The sequence below is a fragment of the Anomalospiza imberbis genome, chromosome 1 (genome assembly GCF_031753505.1).
Source record: "Anomalospiza imberbis isolate Cuckoo-Finch-1a 21T00152 chromosome 1, ASM3175350v1, whole genome shotgun sequence".
Lineage (NCBI taxonomy): Eukaryota > Metazoa > Chordata > Aves > Passeriformes > Viduidae > Anomalospiza > Anomalospiza imberbis.
Window position 1 is genome coordinate 64,374,435 of NC_089681.1, and position 14,197 is coordinate 64,388,631.

General features: G+C 42.5%; 2 protein-coding genes across 2 annotated transcripts; one reads left to right on the forward strand and one right to left on the reverse strand.

Annotated features, from left to right (window-relative positions):
• Positions 1-623: 623 nt before the first annotated feature.
• On the reverse strand, positions 624-7,159 carry NDUFS6 (NADH:ubiquinone oxidoreductase subunit S6). Its single transcript, XM_068194977.1, has 4 exons — positions 6,976-7,159; positions 5,873-5,926; positions 1,842-1,964; positions 624-768 (listed from the first exon to the last, which is right to left on the reverse strand). The coding sequence occupies exons 1-4, from the start codon at positions 7,117-7,119 to the stop codon at positions 703-705; spliced, it is 387 nt and encodes a 128-aa protein (XP_068051078.1). The 5' UTR covers positions 7,120-7,159; the 3' UTR covers positions 624-702.
• Positions 7,160-7,331: 172 nt separating this feature from the next.
• MRPL36 (mitochondrial ribosomal protein L36) lies at positions 7,332-8,128 on the forward strand. The gene has a single exon (XM_068194979.1). The coding sequence runs from the start codon at positions 7,409-7,411 to the stop codon at positions 7,724-7,726; it is 318 nt and encodes a 105-aa protein (XP_068051080.1). The 5' UTR covers positions 7,332-7,408; the 3' UTR covers positions 7,727-8,128.
• Positions 8,129-14,197: the final 6,069 nt, after the last annotated feature.

The following is a 14,197-nucleotide window of genomic DNA, read 5'->3' on the forward strand; positions in this document are numbered from 1 at the left end:
GCCCAGGCACTGCAGTGACTTAAGGTCATCGTCTTAGCTGCAAACAGAGGCTTCAGGTATGAATCCCAAGCAGAACCAGATACACTCTCACCCCTTCAAATGAAGGGCAAATGGTTATATCCTCACCTTTCACACGTGCCAGCCTGGATAGTTCTCCAGCTCACACTGATTACCATTCCAGGCACTGGTAGCTTCTTTTAAACAGGTAGCAAGAGCAGCTACTTAATTCAGGGCTGACAATCTTGCTTCCAGGAGTGAGTGGTGTAATGCTGAGTATCATAATATCTTTGCACTTCCATTTGTGAATCTAGCTATAGATACTGGACCATGAACCAATTAGGTGTGTCACACAGTGACAAAAGACAAACACCTAGGATAATTAATCACCCAGTAAACAATTACAGCCCATTCAGTGTTGAAAAGAATACATATCTACCCACTACAAACCAAACCTATCTACAGTCAAACACCAACTCTAAGCCTGCAAGAAATCTGCCAAACATGAAAACTAAATTAACTACAAAGCAGATATTGTAATACCATTCAGCTCTCAAATACCTGACAAGCTGTGTTTTAAAAATGTACAGACTGGACTTTCCATAGTTAAGATAAACACAAATCTTGGCTTTCTAAATATATTGTTTATTTATAGTTGAAGGTTAACATCTCAACAGAAATCTGCAAGCACACAGGGATAATCATTCAGTGATGTTTCTGTTTAAACTGAAGTCCACAGTAGCCACATGTTCCGGTCTTTGTCTCTTTGTCCTGCAAAAATATGAAAATACAACAGCTGCTAGTTTCATTTTATAAAACTTTAAGAAATTACAATTTTTCTCTTATTTATTTGTGCCATCTTAAAACCAATCAGTCTTGCCAAAGTAGAGGGTTTAGTCTTATTTGAAACACTGGAGGTAAAGATTCTTCAAGAGTGTGGCACACATCAAACAAAATCAACATAAAGAGATCAGGAGTGCGCTACAGAAGTTAAGGCTGATGTCCTTCCTAAGCGTTACAAATCAGAACCTCCAAACATTTAACTTTGGATAATGTAAAATGAACTATTACAAAATTCTTACTTTGTTCAAAATAGAAATGCTTATGATTCTAGTTAGGAGTCACAACAACACTGCCACTTAAGGACACCAGCTCTTCCTCACCATTCTTTTGGGCATTAGGAAATGTCCAAATTCAGGTGAGCAGACAAAGATTTTAAAACATCTGCAATCAGGCTCTACCTGAGAACAAGACCTAAGTAACAGCTGCATCAACTAAGGTCATAGGAGAGTAGCCTCAATATTTTTAATCTGTAGAACAAGAATACACTGGAAATTATCACTACCGTCAACAGCAGGATAAGACAATATTTATTCTTCATTCCCTGGCCATGACTGAAATATTCAAGATTCCCAAAGACTGAAAGAGGGTTGGTTTGTTTGGTTTTCTTTGTTCTTTTTCCCTTGAACTTGCAAGACTGAAAATAAACTGCATATTCTTAAAAATATTGCAAATGCATGGTCAAACTACATGGTGGCATTTAAATAATTAGAGTTCCAAAATGCAGCAAGGATGTTAATTTTTGCTCTCAGTGGTTGCTCTACTACTTTACCTAATTAAAAAAAAATACTGTCCTACTAAACAAACCAAAATTTCAAAAAGGAATTTCTATAACTTCAAATGGAAACTCTCTAATTCTTCTGATTTATATCAGGCACCAAATAAAATGAGCACCTCGGGTGGTTACTCCTTTTATTTTGTTAAACTAGCATTCCAAAAACCAGATAATCTTACAAAAAAGAATGCATAGGCAAAACATGCTATATACAGAATAATGACATTACCAAGTTTATGTATACTTTGGGATGTCCCAAAGCTCCACCACCACCATCGCATGATATCACTCTGCTTTCAACTTGGCTCACAGGCTGCTCTGCTATCAAATCGATTGCAAAATTCTTGTTCACCTGTAAGAAAAAGAGGGAAACTTTCAGATACCATCCTCACCCAAACAGAAAGCAATTGCTATTTGCTGCCTCCTCAGGCAGTTCCACTACAGCCATTTTGAGAAGTTCCTGCTTAGGCTTCCTCCCAACTCCTCCACCAATTCTAAGGCTCTGCTATAAGCCAGATCAATGAACTATACACTGAACTCTGCAAAAGTAATCAATTCCCTTCCCCTGACATACAGGCCACATCAGTGCTCAGGTTTCAGCAGATTCAGCAGACAGGTGAGCAGGAACAAGTAGACAAGAACAGAAGATATTTAACCAACACTGTATTCTGCTTTAGTGACTACATGATAAAATTGTAGAAGAATCTCTGCTGATAAACTCAAAAATAATAGTGAGACAAGTAAGGTCAGGCATGAGATAAAACAACTGCTGGTAAATTAAAGCCTCTAGCCATGTACCTTATTCTATCACTGCACAGGAATCTCATGAAAACCTGAATGTGGTGCATAACAACAGTCAGAAAGACAAATTGTTTAGCATCAGAAAAAAGGAAAAACCTCTAAATCCCACTACTCCACTCTGTAAATCCATCATATGCACTTCCTGAATATGCACATCACTGCCAAGTAGGGCTTCTTCCTACAGCACACTTGCATGGCCTGGAAAACATATCCATGTCTGGACAGGCTGGTGACATAGCAGCTTGTCCCTCAGCAGGACCTACAGCAACCCAACACTCTCCAAATGAGCACTGAGCAGACAACTACTGCAACAATTCAGGGAAAAGTATTCCAGGAGGGACCACCTTTTCAAAGGCCATGATATATATGCATGAATATCAAATAATATGCACACCTAAAGGAGGTAGTATCTGCTGCTCTGTGTATAAATATGCTGGTATTGGAATAAAGATTATATTCTTAGGAAAAAGACAGCTATGTGTCCATTACATAAATTCCTAGGAACTACAGTGGTCGTTTTACATAATCCTAATACGTAAGAACTTAGCATCTTCCACCAAGCCTCTCATTAAGTCTCTGCATTTTTTGGTACAGTAATGGAAAAGTCAGTTTTGCAAACCAAGAATTTGTCCTCACCGAAAGAAGATGATAGCTAAAAAAAGTTAGCAAAAAAATTAGGTTTTGGTATTGAAAGATATTGGAAATATCAAGAACCCCACTGTCTGGGGCTGGGTCCACAATCATGTAATTTTCACCAAACAGCAAGAACTTTTACTGCTGTTTTAATAACACTCAAAATTGTGCATCCTTTATTTCCTGCTAAAGAAGGAGGGAGACAAAACCATTACACACCTTTGCTTCAAGATTAGAAGCAAGAACTCCACTCATCCCAATGCTTCTTAACCACAAAAAGTACTTGTGGGGAAAGAAAGAAGCAAAGACCTCTCATCTACTGCATAGGTAAAACTTGTCTGTGGTTCAGCCTACTAAATAAGACACAATCTAGGAAAAGACACCAGGAAAAAACACCCAAAAAAGCCTAAGTGGTTGCAGTTACAACATAACCCTTTGACTAAAGCACAGCAGTACTCAGCAGGAAGAGGCCGATTCCCTCAGCACATCCAGATGTGCTTTGTCCCAAGTATAAACCAATGGGCTATTTTTTTCCTGACAGAGTGCCAGTTTGACAATTTTGTTTCTGCTTCTTCCCACATATACACCTGTGCCAGTCCATGGTCTGGGAAACCAAAGAGATAAAACCAAACTTGGATTTGATTTCAGTCCAAAGATGTAGAGGGATGGCAGGAGAGAATCTTTAAAACAGACAAGCACTGAGGTGAGTCCTCCTCACACCTTCAGCTGCTGCACCAGCCCAATAGAAAGGGCAGAGCTGAAGTGGGAATGGCAGTGTTAAAATAGGTCCTGCTCTACCTTAGGGATTACAGAAGGGCACGATGACCTGGTTGGACTGTGGCAGATGCAGTTTAGCAGTTGCCATGGTCAGTTTTCTCACAGCTTCCTGCTTTAGACCCTTTCCAGAGAGCACTAATCCCCAGTTCTCCACAGAGAATCAATGATATTAGCTAGAACATATGGATGTCACTAACAGCTAGGCTGGCAGAACTGAGGGGACAATAAGCACATACTCTAGGCCATGGCCTTGGGCCTGGCCACCTGAAGTACACAGGTCCAGACACCCTGACTGGGGGAGACTCCAGAGGCTGCATTCCCCCCAGACAGGAAAGCTGCCGTGGCTGGAATGGGCCGATCCTGAGCAGGACTCAACCACCTGGACCTACTGAAGGCAAAGGGAAGAAGTAACCAAGAATGAACAGTCACCAGGAGAGCTTCTGCTTCAGAAACATGACAACACTCAGACTACAGACACGGCTGTCGACCCAAATATTGGCAGGTGAAACACACTGTGGGATAATGGCAAAGCCCCTAGAGAGAGATCCTATTAATAGGCACACATCACTTGAAGTATTTAACATGCAAATTTTGTCCCAGTTTCACCATTAAACCTTGCTCAGCAGACACAGAGATTGGCTTTTGCTGGAGAAGGAAGAACCGGGCTGAACTGAAAACCCTGGATGTTCCACACCACATGGAGTCTGAAATTACCTGATGTCAAAGGCACATTTAGAGGGACCACTGCCCTGGGGAAAATTAGGCTTAAGAAGCATTTCTTAAAAAGTTACACAAATAGCAGAGACATGGGCAGTATACCTGGGAGAGACTTACTTTGCCAACTATCCTCCCTTAAGTAAGCTAAGTCAGCATTTTAAGTGACATTTTCATTTAATTATTTCACATGTAGAATCCCCACTTTTGCCACACAGCATGAGTTAAATTGTATCCATCACACAGTGAGGTGAACTCAATATGAAAACTCAGAAATTAGTGTAATTAGTTCAGGCTAATTTAGGAAAAGAATAATTATATGAAACTACTTTAAAATCTATCACACCTTATATTTAATGTCTCTGCTGAACATAAACATTTATAGGCACTAGGCACTAAGGCACTATTCAAAGGCTCAAGCACTGAATTTCACCTGAATTTAGGTGAAATAATTCTATTTCTATCCCAAAGGCCAGCAGATCCCTCGAGGAGCTGTGCTGCTTGATCATTAGAGAAAACTCAGTGCTAAAGGACTTCTCATAGAGTGGGTATGTGAAATATTAAGCAGCAGCAGCAACAACAGGGCCACCTTTCCAGCACTGCACATGGATGATGCTGGTATTACTAGATTTTGCATTTGAGGCTTCATCATTTCAGACTAGTCTGCATTTTACTTTTATTTGTTTCATCACTCTTTCAGCAAATGCTTCTCAGGCTCATTAAAAACATGGTTTGGGTAAAGATCAGAACTAGACAAGCAAATTAAGCTTCAAAAGAGATGTAAACAGATATATATATAAACACATTACAATTCAGCAGAGCATTTAATGATGCTATTTTTCTGAATATAAATGTGCTAAAAACATAACTTAATAATTTCTTAAAACACATGCTTAAAACAAAAACTGTTCCAAGTTTATGATGTTCAAATGCCTACAACTCTAACACCCTAAATGCAAGCACTTAACAAATGTAGAGCAAGTCTTCAGTTTTCAAGTTTACCAAAAGCAGGGAGGTAAGACAGAAGCAACTATAAGCTGCCTTGAAAAAAATTTTCACCATAGTGAAAAAAAACTCCACCGAAACCCCAAACCCAAACCAGTTTGGTTTTGGTAGAGATTGTTTTTTTTGGTTTGGTTTTGGTTTTGTTTTTTTTTTTTGTTGTTTTTGTTTTTGTTTTTGTTTTGGTTGTGGGTTTGGGTTTAGTCGGTTTCTTGATTGTTGGGGGTTTTTGGGGCTTTTTTAATGATAATGAGGTTGAGAACATTACTATTAGGTAAAGAAAAAAACCCATAAACTACCCCTTCTCCCATGAAAAGTAGTAGAATGAATTACCTCCTTTTGTCGTCCAACAAATCTAACTCTTCTATAGTCCTTCTCGTCATATACCTAGAGTGTAAAATAAACTAGGTCTTATTTACAGAGCAACAACTACAAACGTACAACACAAAGACTTAGAAAACAAAGAGCTTGAACTGTATAAGTAGATTCAAATATTATCACCTTGCAACCATGTAGTACACAGAAAAATTATCTTCCATTTCCCCTCACACAAATAACTTAATTGCACATTGGAAAGTACAACAGACAAGGAAACTGGTGGTGTCGGGGCTGGCATGAAAGCCAGTGAACAGAAGAGCCTGATCACAGAGGTGAACACAAATGTATTACTGATAATGCCGTTTCTTGATCTCACCTAGGTGGTGAACTAAACTGGGAAATTCAGGTTTCGTATTTATTTCTGTTCTGCTAAGTAACCACAGTGCCAGCTTTCCCAAGTTAGTGCCACCCGCCATCCTCTCTCGCATCTCAAGGCACCACACGAGCCTCAGCTTGTCCCTTGGAAAAGAGGTAAGCTGGAGCTACAAGGCACTGGCAACCAGGGTGCCTCCTCCACCTGTCAACTCTTCGGCTGGGTCACAAGTCGGATTCGCACCGGAACGCTCGGTAATGGCCAACGAGCCCGATCCCGATTAACGGGGGTTTTGTTTGCTTGTTTGTTTGTTCTTTCCGAAACAGCGCGTACCTCCTATGTACGGATCAGCCAGGAGCGGTAATTTCCACTGTGCGCGCTGAACGGAGAATCACAGAATAAATCAGGCTGGAAAAGACCTCTGACATCTCCAAACCCAAGCAGTGACCGAACGCCACCATGTCAAGTACACCGTGGCACTAAGAGCCACATCCAGCCATTTCCTGAACACCTCCAGGGACGGCCGCTCCACCGCCTCCCGGGCCAGCTATTCCAGTACCTAACCACCGTATACGGCAAGAATTTCCTCCTGATATACAACCTAAGACTCCCCGTTACGTACATCACATTACACCAGCGCGCTGCCCGCGGCGCCGGCGGGATTTCCCTGCAGGCGCCGGCGGGACGCGCCCGCCGCCCTCCCGGAGCAGCGGAGGGGCGGCAGCACCGGGCCCCGCGCGCTCACCTGCCCCGTGTGCGTCACCAGCTCGCCCGTGTCGGAGGCCCGCACACCGTAGGGCCGGGCGGCGGCGGCAGCCAGCCCCGGGCGGGACAGCAGCGAGCGGCTCCGCGGCAGCAGCCAGCGGAAGGTCGCGGCGGGCGCCGCCATCTTTGCGCCGCCCACGTGACTCCCGGTCAGGCGGGCGCGGGCCCCGCCCCGGTTCCTGCGCGCGCTTCCGGCGGCGCGGGGGACGCGTGGCGGCGGGTGGGGAGCGGCGCCTTCGGCGGGGGCCGCGGGCGGCGAGGGGTGAGGTCCGCGGTGTCCTCACCGGTGGCGGGAGTGGGGCAGGTGGGGCGGAGGCAGCGGCGGGCGAGGAGGAGGGGAGCGGGAGCGGAGGAGGGGAGCGGGAGCCGTGCGTGTGTCCTGACCGGCGCGCTGTCCCCGCAGGTTGCCGAGCATGCTGTCCCTCCTGGTCAGGGCCGCCGCCACGGCCGCCCCGCTCCGCTCGCTGTGCCGCTCGTCCTTGTGCTCGCTGGCCCCGTGGGGACGGGCGGCGGGGCTGCCCGCGGCGTGTGCTCGCTGGGCCCCACCGCCGTGGCGGGCGCCCCGCGGGCTGCTGGCCGTGCCGCCGCCCCCCGGGCCGCCGCTGCCGGCCGGGCTGAAGACGAAGACGGCGCTGAGGAGGCGCTGCAAGGACTGCTACATCGTGCGGCGACGCGGGCGGCTCTACGTGTACTGCAAGAGCAACCCCCGGCACAAGCAGCGCAAGGGGTAGCGCCGGCCGGGACCCCGCAGGGCACAGAGCCGGCGCCGTGTTCGGCGGCCGGGCCCGGAGCCCCCTGCTGCCCGTGTGCTCGGCACCGGGCTGCCCCGCGGTCACCGGGAGCTGGCAGCTGGGGACACGAGTCGCGAAATCGTGTTGCTGACAGTGGTTCATCTTTGGAACACCTAGAGCGAGGTGCGATCTTGACGGCCCTTGCCGGCATTTCAGGCCTTGGACGCGGAGAACTGAAGTGGGAAACAACAGGCTTCAGGATCTCTTGTCATCTTAAACGTGAAGCCTTAAAATCACCGCGCTGTTAAATTAGGAAGGGTGGAGCTGAATCACTGGACTCTGAGGTGCATTTGGGTTTAATTAGAGCAAAATGAAAATAAACTCCAATGATGTTCATTACTAGAGCGCTGCGGTTTTTTTTCTTAAACACCCTTCTCCCCACCCCCAAGATGTTGATAATAGTTTCAAACTCAGGTGGGCAATTTCAGATTCCATCTAACTTGCCTTAAGATTCTGCAAAGCTTTAGGCTCACTCTCATTGATTGGTGAGGCTTAAATATTCTTTTCTTGTGTCCCTTGAAAGAACTCCTAACAGGTGTGGAGAGAATGACTGACAGCAGTAATGCCTTAAGAGGTCATACAGCCAAGCTTAATGTTGAATGCAAACTAGTGGATTGGTTTCCATTAATTAATTAGAGCCAAAATTGCTTCAGTCACCAGTGGTATTCCTCACACTTCTCAGTATGACTCTGCTTGAGGCAGGAGTGTTTGATCATCCTGTGAACTGCAAGTTCTTAACAAATGCTACCAAACTAAACTTCTGGAAAACTATTCTGTTATAGCTACGAAATTGCCAGAGTACTGTGAGAAAGTGTCCCTGACTTGAAAGAGGTGGAATTGGTTGAGCACTGTGTTTGAAGTTGCTGTAACATTGCTGTATGATGACTTGAAGACCTTTTCTGCCCAGTTATAATTCCACAACTTTACAATTGCAATACTTCCATAATTAATATATTTTTACTTAGTGCTTGTAGACAATGAGACTCTAGGCCTGTAAAGCTGTGGCTAAGCATTCCAGAGGCAATAATTACTGCTTTTCCATTTGTTGGATGGTTTGTCTCTTCACTCATCTATCTCATCACTGGAAATGAGGGTTTGGAGAGAGAGGAGCAGATTAGTTAACATACACATCCATATTAGGGACCATTCAAATGAATTCATGGCAATGGGAGGAGAGGGAACAGGCTCTATTCATCTAACTAGAGAGACTGATTGATTCAAAATGTGTAAGGCTCCTCAAAATAAACCTTGATGTAGTGGAAAACTTGCTGTACTTCAAAAGGTTTAATTGAAATTTGGACACTCATGAAAAAGAGCTTCTACCTTCTAAATACCTGCAGCTTGTGCATGAAAGTAAAATGTAAGCAGAGAAATTTCTTGGAAATACTTTATACCTTTAACATGCTTTGACGGTTAAGCTGACATTGGAACTGAAGATTTTTAAAAGTTCTGATTCTCAGTGTTGATGGTACACATTTGTAGGTGTGTGCTGTGTGTTTTGTTCTAGCAGAAGAAAAGGCCTGTGTGCTGTGAACCTCTGTGATACCTTGTGAGTTCAGCTATTAGTACACCTTTAAAGTAAACAGTGTATGACCAAAGAAATCAATGATTTCCAGGCCTACCGCTTTTCCAGTGGATAGTAAGAACTGACCTATGGATTGGACATGAGATGAAGTGAGGTTCTGCTGGCTGGTTGGGCGTTTTAGGAAAGACAGTTGGCAGGTGCTAATTAACTTACTACCTCACAAGCAGTTATTCCAGCCCCTTGGTTCAGTCAAAAAAAGGCAGCTCACTGGTACAAAACAAAATGTGCTGGTGGGTTACTGAGGAGGTGCTCAAACGTTTAAGGGCTCTCTTACCAGGAGCACTGTCAGATGGTTAAGAGACACCTGCAAGTATGAATTGCCAGGTTGAAGAGCAACAATCATTACCTGGGAAGACTTTCTGAATTCAGCAGTGTGTGGGACCCTGAAACAAGTTCACTCTGCCAGGCTGGTGTGAAATACAGTCTGCACTCAGAAATGGAGTGAAATTTAGGGCTAGGATTACTGTGCAGCAGAGAGAGGCACAAATTACTGTTTTCGTCTCCCCCTTTGGCCTAAGACGAGCTTTTGTACAGTGCTGACTCAGCATCTTATTTCAACAACTTACAATGAGGAAAAATTTTTTCCTAACTAAACCCTTTGTAGGGCTGCTGGTCAGAAACTTGAGATGTGAATTAATTTGAATTCAAATGTTTATTATGGCTGTAAACAATTCATGTGTCATTGTCTGAACAGTCAGTTTGAGGTACCTGGCGTAGAGCATTCATGGCCATCAGTGAAACAGCCTTTTGGTTATGCTTAATAGATTTTGGAAAGAGGATTATAGGATTAGAAACTAGGAGGTTCTGAATTGTAATTATACTCTGCCACTGACTTGCTGTCAGTGGCAGAGTACAATTACAAAAGGTAATTTTGCCTTTGTCTCAATTTTTCCATGTGTTAGGCAGGGGTACTGAATTTCACACTTGTAAGTACTATTTTTTAGTTGACGTCTACAAACTGTTACAGAGGTGTTCTAAAAAAATCAGATTCTATAGCTTTCTGTAATTTGAATGACATGAGGAAGGTGACTATAGCTGGGGGTGATGCATGTTTATTTTAGGTTTGTTTACAGCAACTGCAAAATAAGCAGGTGAAATAATTCAGCCAGTAGCCTTGTGGTTGATAGCTAAGGGTGCACGTCCTTCATTATAGACCTTCTGAATGTTGTGCTACTTCAACAGCTGTTGGCAGAGAAGGGGGTACACAACACTACTGAAGTTACCCAGGCCAAAAATTTAGTCCTGGAATACTAAAAATACCAATCTATGTTAGTTCCTTAATTGTATGTGTTTTCTTTTTTATTTCTCCCCCTGGAAGCTGAAAGGGAGGGGAATGATGAGGAGAGTGCTGCCAGAACATAAAAGGTTTTAGGGAGGGAAATAGTACCCAATAACAGAGGAAGAAGAATCCATGTACTGAAGACTGAAATAAGACTCAGGCTCAAATTACATTTTTAACTTTTGGCTTCCTACTGCTTACATGTCTAGGTTACCCCCTCCAGAAAATCTTCATTCTTCTTTAAATCCCCACAGTGGAATGGGAATGTGACACCTGATATCTCCTGTGACTGTCTCCATTGTACAATTATGAAAATCATTTGCAGTTGTGAGTGACTGAACTTGCTTAACTGCTCAGAACTCTTTTAGGGAATAAGATTGTCAGATTCCTGATACGCAACAGGTAGAGATGTATTTAGGTCAACTGGAGGATAAATCTTAGAGCTCATGTATATTAATGACTGTCAGACTTTGTGGTTGTGTGCATGGGAATTACAGTATTGGTTACTGAATTCAGGACAATAGCTGTTCAAAAATGACAGGTGAGGGAGAAGTCTTTAGGAATTACAGTACCGAGAAGCCGTGTCTGCTCGGATGGAGGCAGTACAGCCTGAGGTTAGCTGACTGACAGGTGACTGTTCCAGATTCTGACACCACCACACTCCATTTCCTGCACTCAGTTAAAATAACAGCTATTTTTGAGTAATGTAGACACCATATTGTTCTTCCAATTATTCTATTATACCATCCACAAAAGAAAAAAATGTACAAGAAAGAGTGATATTTCAGAGCAATTGCTAATGCATTTGCCAAATATAACAATTGGAATTTTTTCTTTATTTATAGAGATGAAGTAGGTAAAATTAAAAACTAGAAATAAAATTATAAAACAAAAATGTAACTATTCTTAAACAATGAAAAAGAAAGTGAGAAGCCAGTCTGTTTTCTCCTCTTTGTTTAACAGTGCAAACAGATACAACATGCTACTGCAGGCACTGTTCAGAGTATCTTCTGTGTAACATCAAGGTTCCTCCGTGGTTTCAGTGAGCTCCACGCACCTGACACTAAAGCTGACTTTTGTTTATCTGCAGCATTACCTTATTGCAAAATTCTGAATCAGCAAGAGCAGACACACCTAAATACACACTGCTGAAAACTATCAAATTATTTTTAAAATGGAAGTTAAGGATAAAGTAATCCCATTCAGTTTAATAAAACTGATTCTATATTTAAATACTTGCATTCTTTCTATTACAGCTCACCAGATTATTAATTTGGAGCTTGAGATCTGTGCCAGTTAGTCCCAGAGGCTGAGAAGAGGCTAGATTCTTTCCAACTAGCTGGGACAGTTTACCTCACCACATCTATGATGGGGCATGCCCTCACCTGTCCCGTCTCCTCTGCTTTCCAGGACTGAATTTATCTTCCTGTAGGAATAGGTGAGCTGCCCATGAAGCTGTTATTGAACTGTCACACTTTACAGCCCAGTTTATTTAGGTAAGTGGTGGTGTTTTACTTCTATACCTCTGGGAGATAAACTGCAGCAGTTTCGTTATTGCTCCGTATCCCACTCATAGTGGAGGCAGCAATCTTTATAAGAGCTTCATCACACTGAAGACACTGAACCTGATCTAAAAATGATGAAAGTTGGTGCAGAGAGAATATTGGTACCCAAGATGAAGCTGTCACTTGCTGGAGTTATCCACCTGCCTCCAGGAATGAAAAATTTGCCATTTCATCTAGAAGTTTGTGCATCAGTCTTTGAAATCTGTTGTCTGTAAATATGAATAAACTGTTGAAAACAAGCAGTATTTTTCAGGAAGCCATCTGTCCTTATGTGCCACATTGTGCAAAAAGGAATAAAAAGTGACATTTGTGAAGTAATTTGATCTAAAAATACATTGATTCCATTTAGTGGTTGAAAGTAAGCAAAAGAACAGGCAGGGAATAATGCAAGGCTCTCTGTTGTACATGATTAAAGATTGGTAATGAACAGTGGCTAAATGAGGAAGCAGTCCCAGAGTCTACACAGTTTTAAAAGGGACTCATACTAGGAGGCTAATATTTATAAAAACAGTGACTGGGACATCTAAAATAGGTCACTTTTGTGGGATCCTCAGGCTTTAGATAAGAACCTTTGCATCTACATTGTGTGCCAAGTACTTTGGTTTTGCTTTGACTGCTCATCTAGTTATTAAACAACTACTTGGTTTTATGTCATCTGGTCATTCATCCTGAGCACCTGCAGAAGAGAGAGCTGTGCTAAGCAGGGGGGAAGTGTTAAGAAATGTAAATCCTTTACATAAAAAACTGTCAGCAAACAAATTCTTTACAGAAACCCATAGCAATGACATGATCTTCAAATGAAGGAAGCAGAAAATTACTGAGAACAAAATCCAGGTGCATTTTAACCTCAGTGTGTGGCATCATTTATATTGTTAGAAAAAAATAAGAAAGCTTTTGAGTAGATAAGTCATTCTCATATATGCCAAAGCTTATCAGCTTTTTTTCTAACTGTCTCAATTGTCTTTTAAAAGATACTGCCTCTGCCTACAGGCATTCCCTCTCCTACATTGTTGGATATTATTGGCTACACCATACACCTTTTGATTTAATATTTAATGAAATATTTTACATAATTTTGTCCTCCCAAATATTTTTGTGTTTGCCAGTATGGCAGATGAATGTCTACCTTATGTTTCCTGGAAATATAACTCACCCTATGTATTTCAGGATTGCCTTTGAACAACTCACTGGCCATCTGAGTGACTTCAAGGAGTAAGATGCCATGGCTATGTCCTCCTCAGAGCACACCCTGTCAGAGATCTCCTCCCAGAAGAGGGAATAAGATGGGAGCTGAGATGTGTGAAATCTGTCCAGTGATTCATGCTTGTGCAAAACAGCTGATGTAAGGGCTTGGAAAGTCCCTCAAGGACACACACACTGCATTTGTAATACCATTTTGAGTGAAGATTTCTTCCCAAAAATCTTGTTCTCAGCTCCAAATAATAGATGATCCTGCCAAAATCATATAAAAATTAGATGTCTTATCAAGATGAATGGTATGCTTTGTAAGATACCGAGTGTATTTTTCTCAAAGAGTCTATTTTTAGCAATTTCTTAAGAAATTTTGTGCAGGTTTGTATATGTGAAGGTTTGACTGGACTCACCAATCTTCCTCTTTTTTAATAAACCACCATAAAGTAGAATTTATTTACATAATGCAATGATCCATGAAGGTTACCATAACATCAAGGGACCATATTAACCGCTTGAACGGAATTCATTAGAAATTAACTACCACTTAAATTAATTTTCCCACATTCACAAGGCTGTAATGGTGGAAAAAGGAACCGTCCATCAGTGTGTACTGACAGGAGAGCTGTCACTGCTTTTATTTATAGGTGAATACATTAACCCATGAAGCAGCCTTTTCACACAAAATCTTGAGCTTCTGTACAAATAAGCTGCTTAAGAAGATTTTCAATAAGTATCCCAGCCTCAGTTAAACAGGAACATATACTGCTTAATGCTTTTGCCACTGGCTA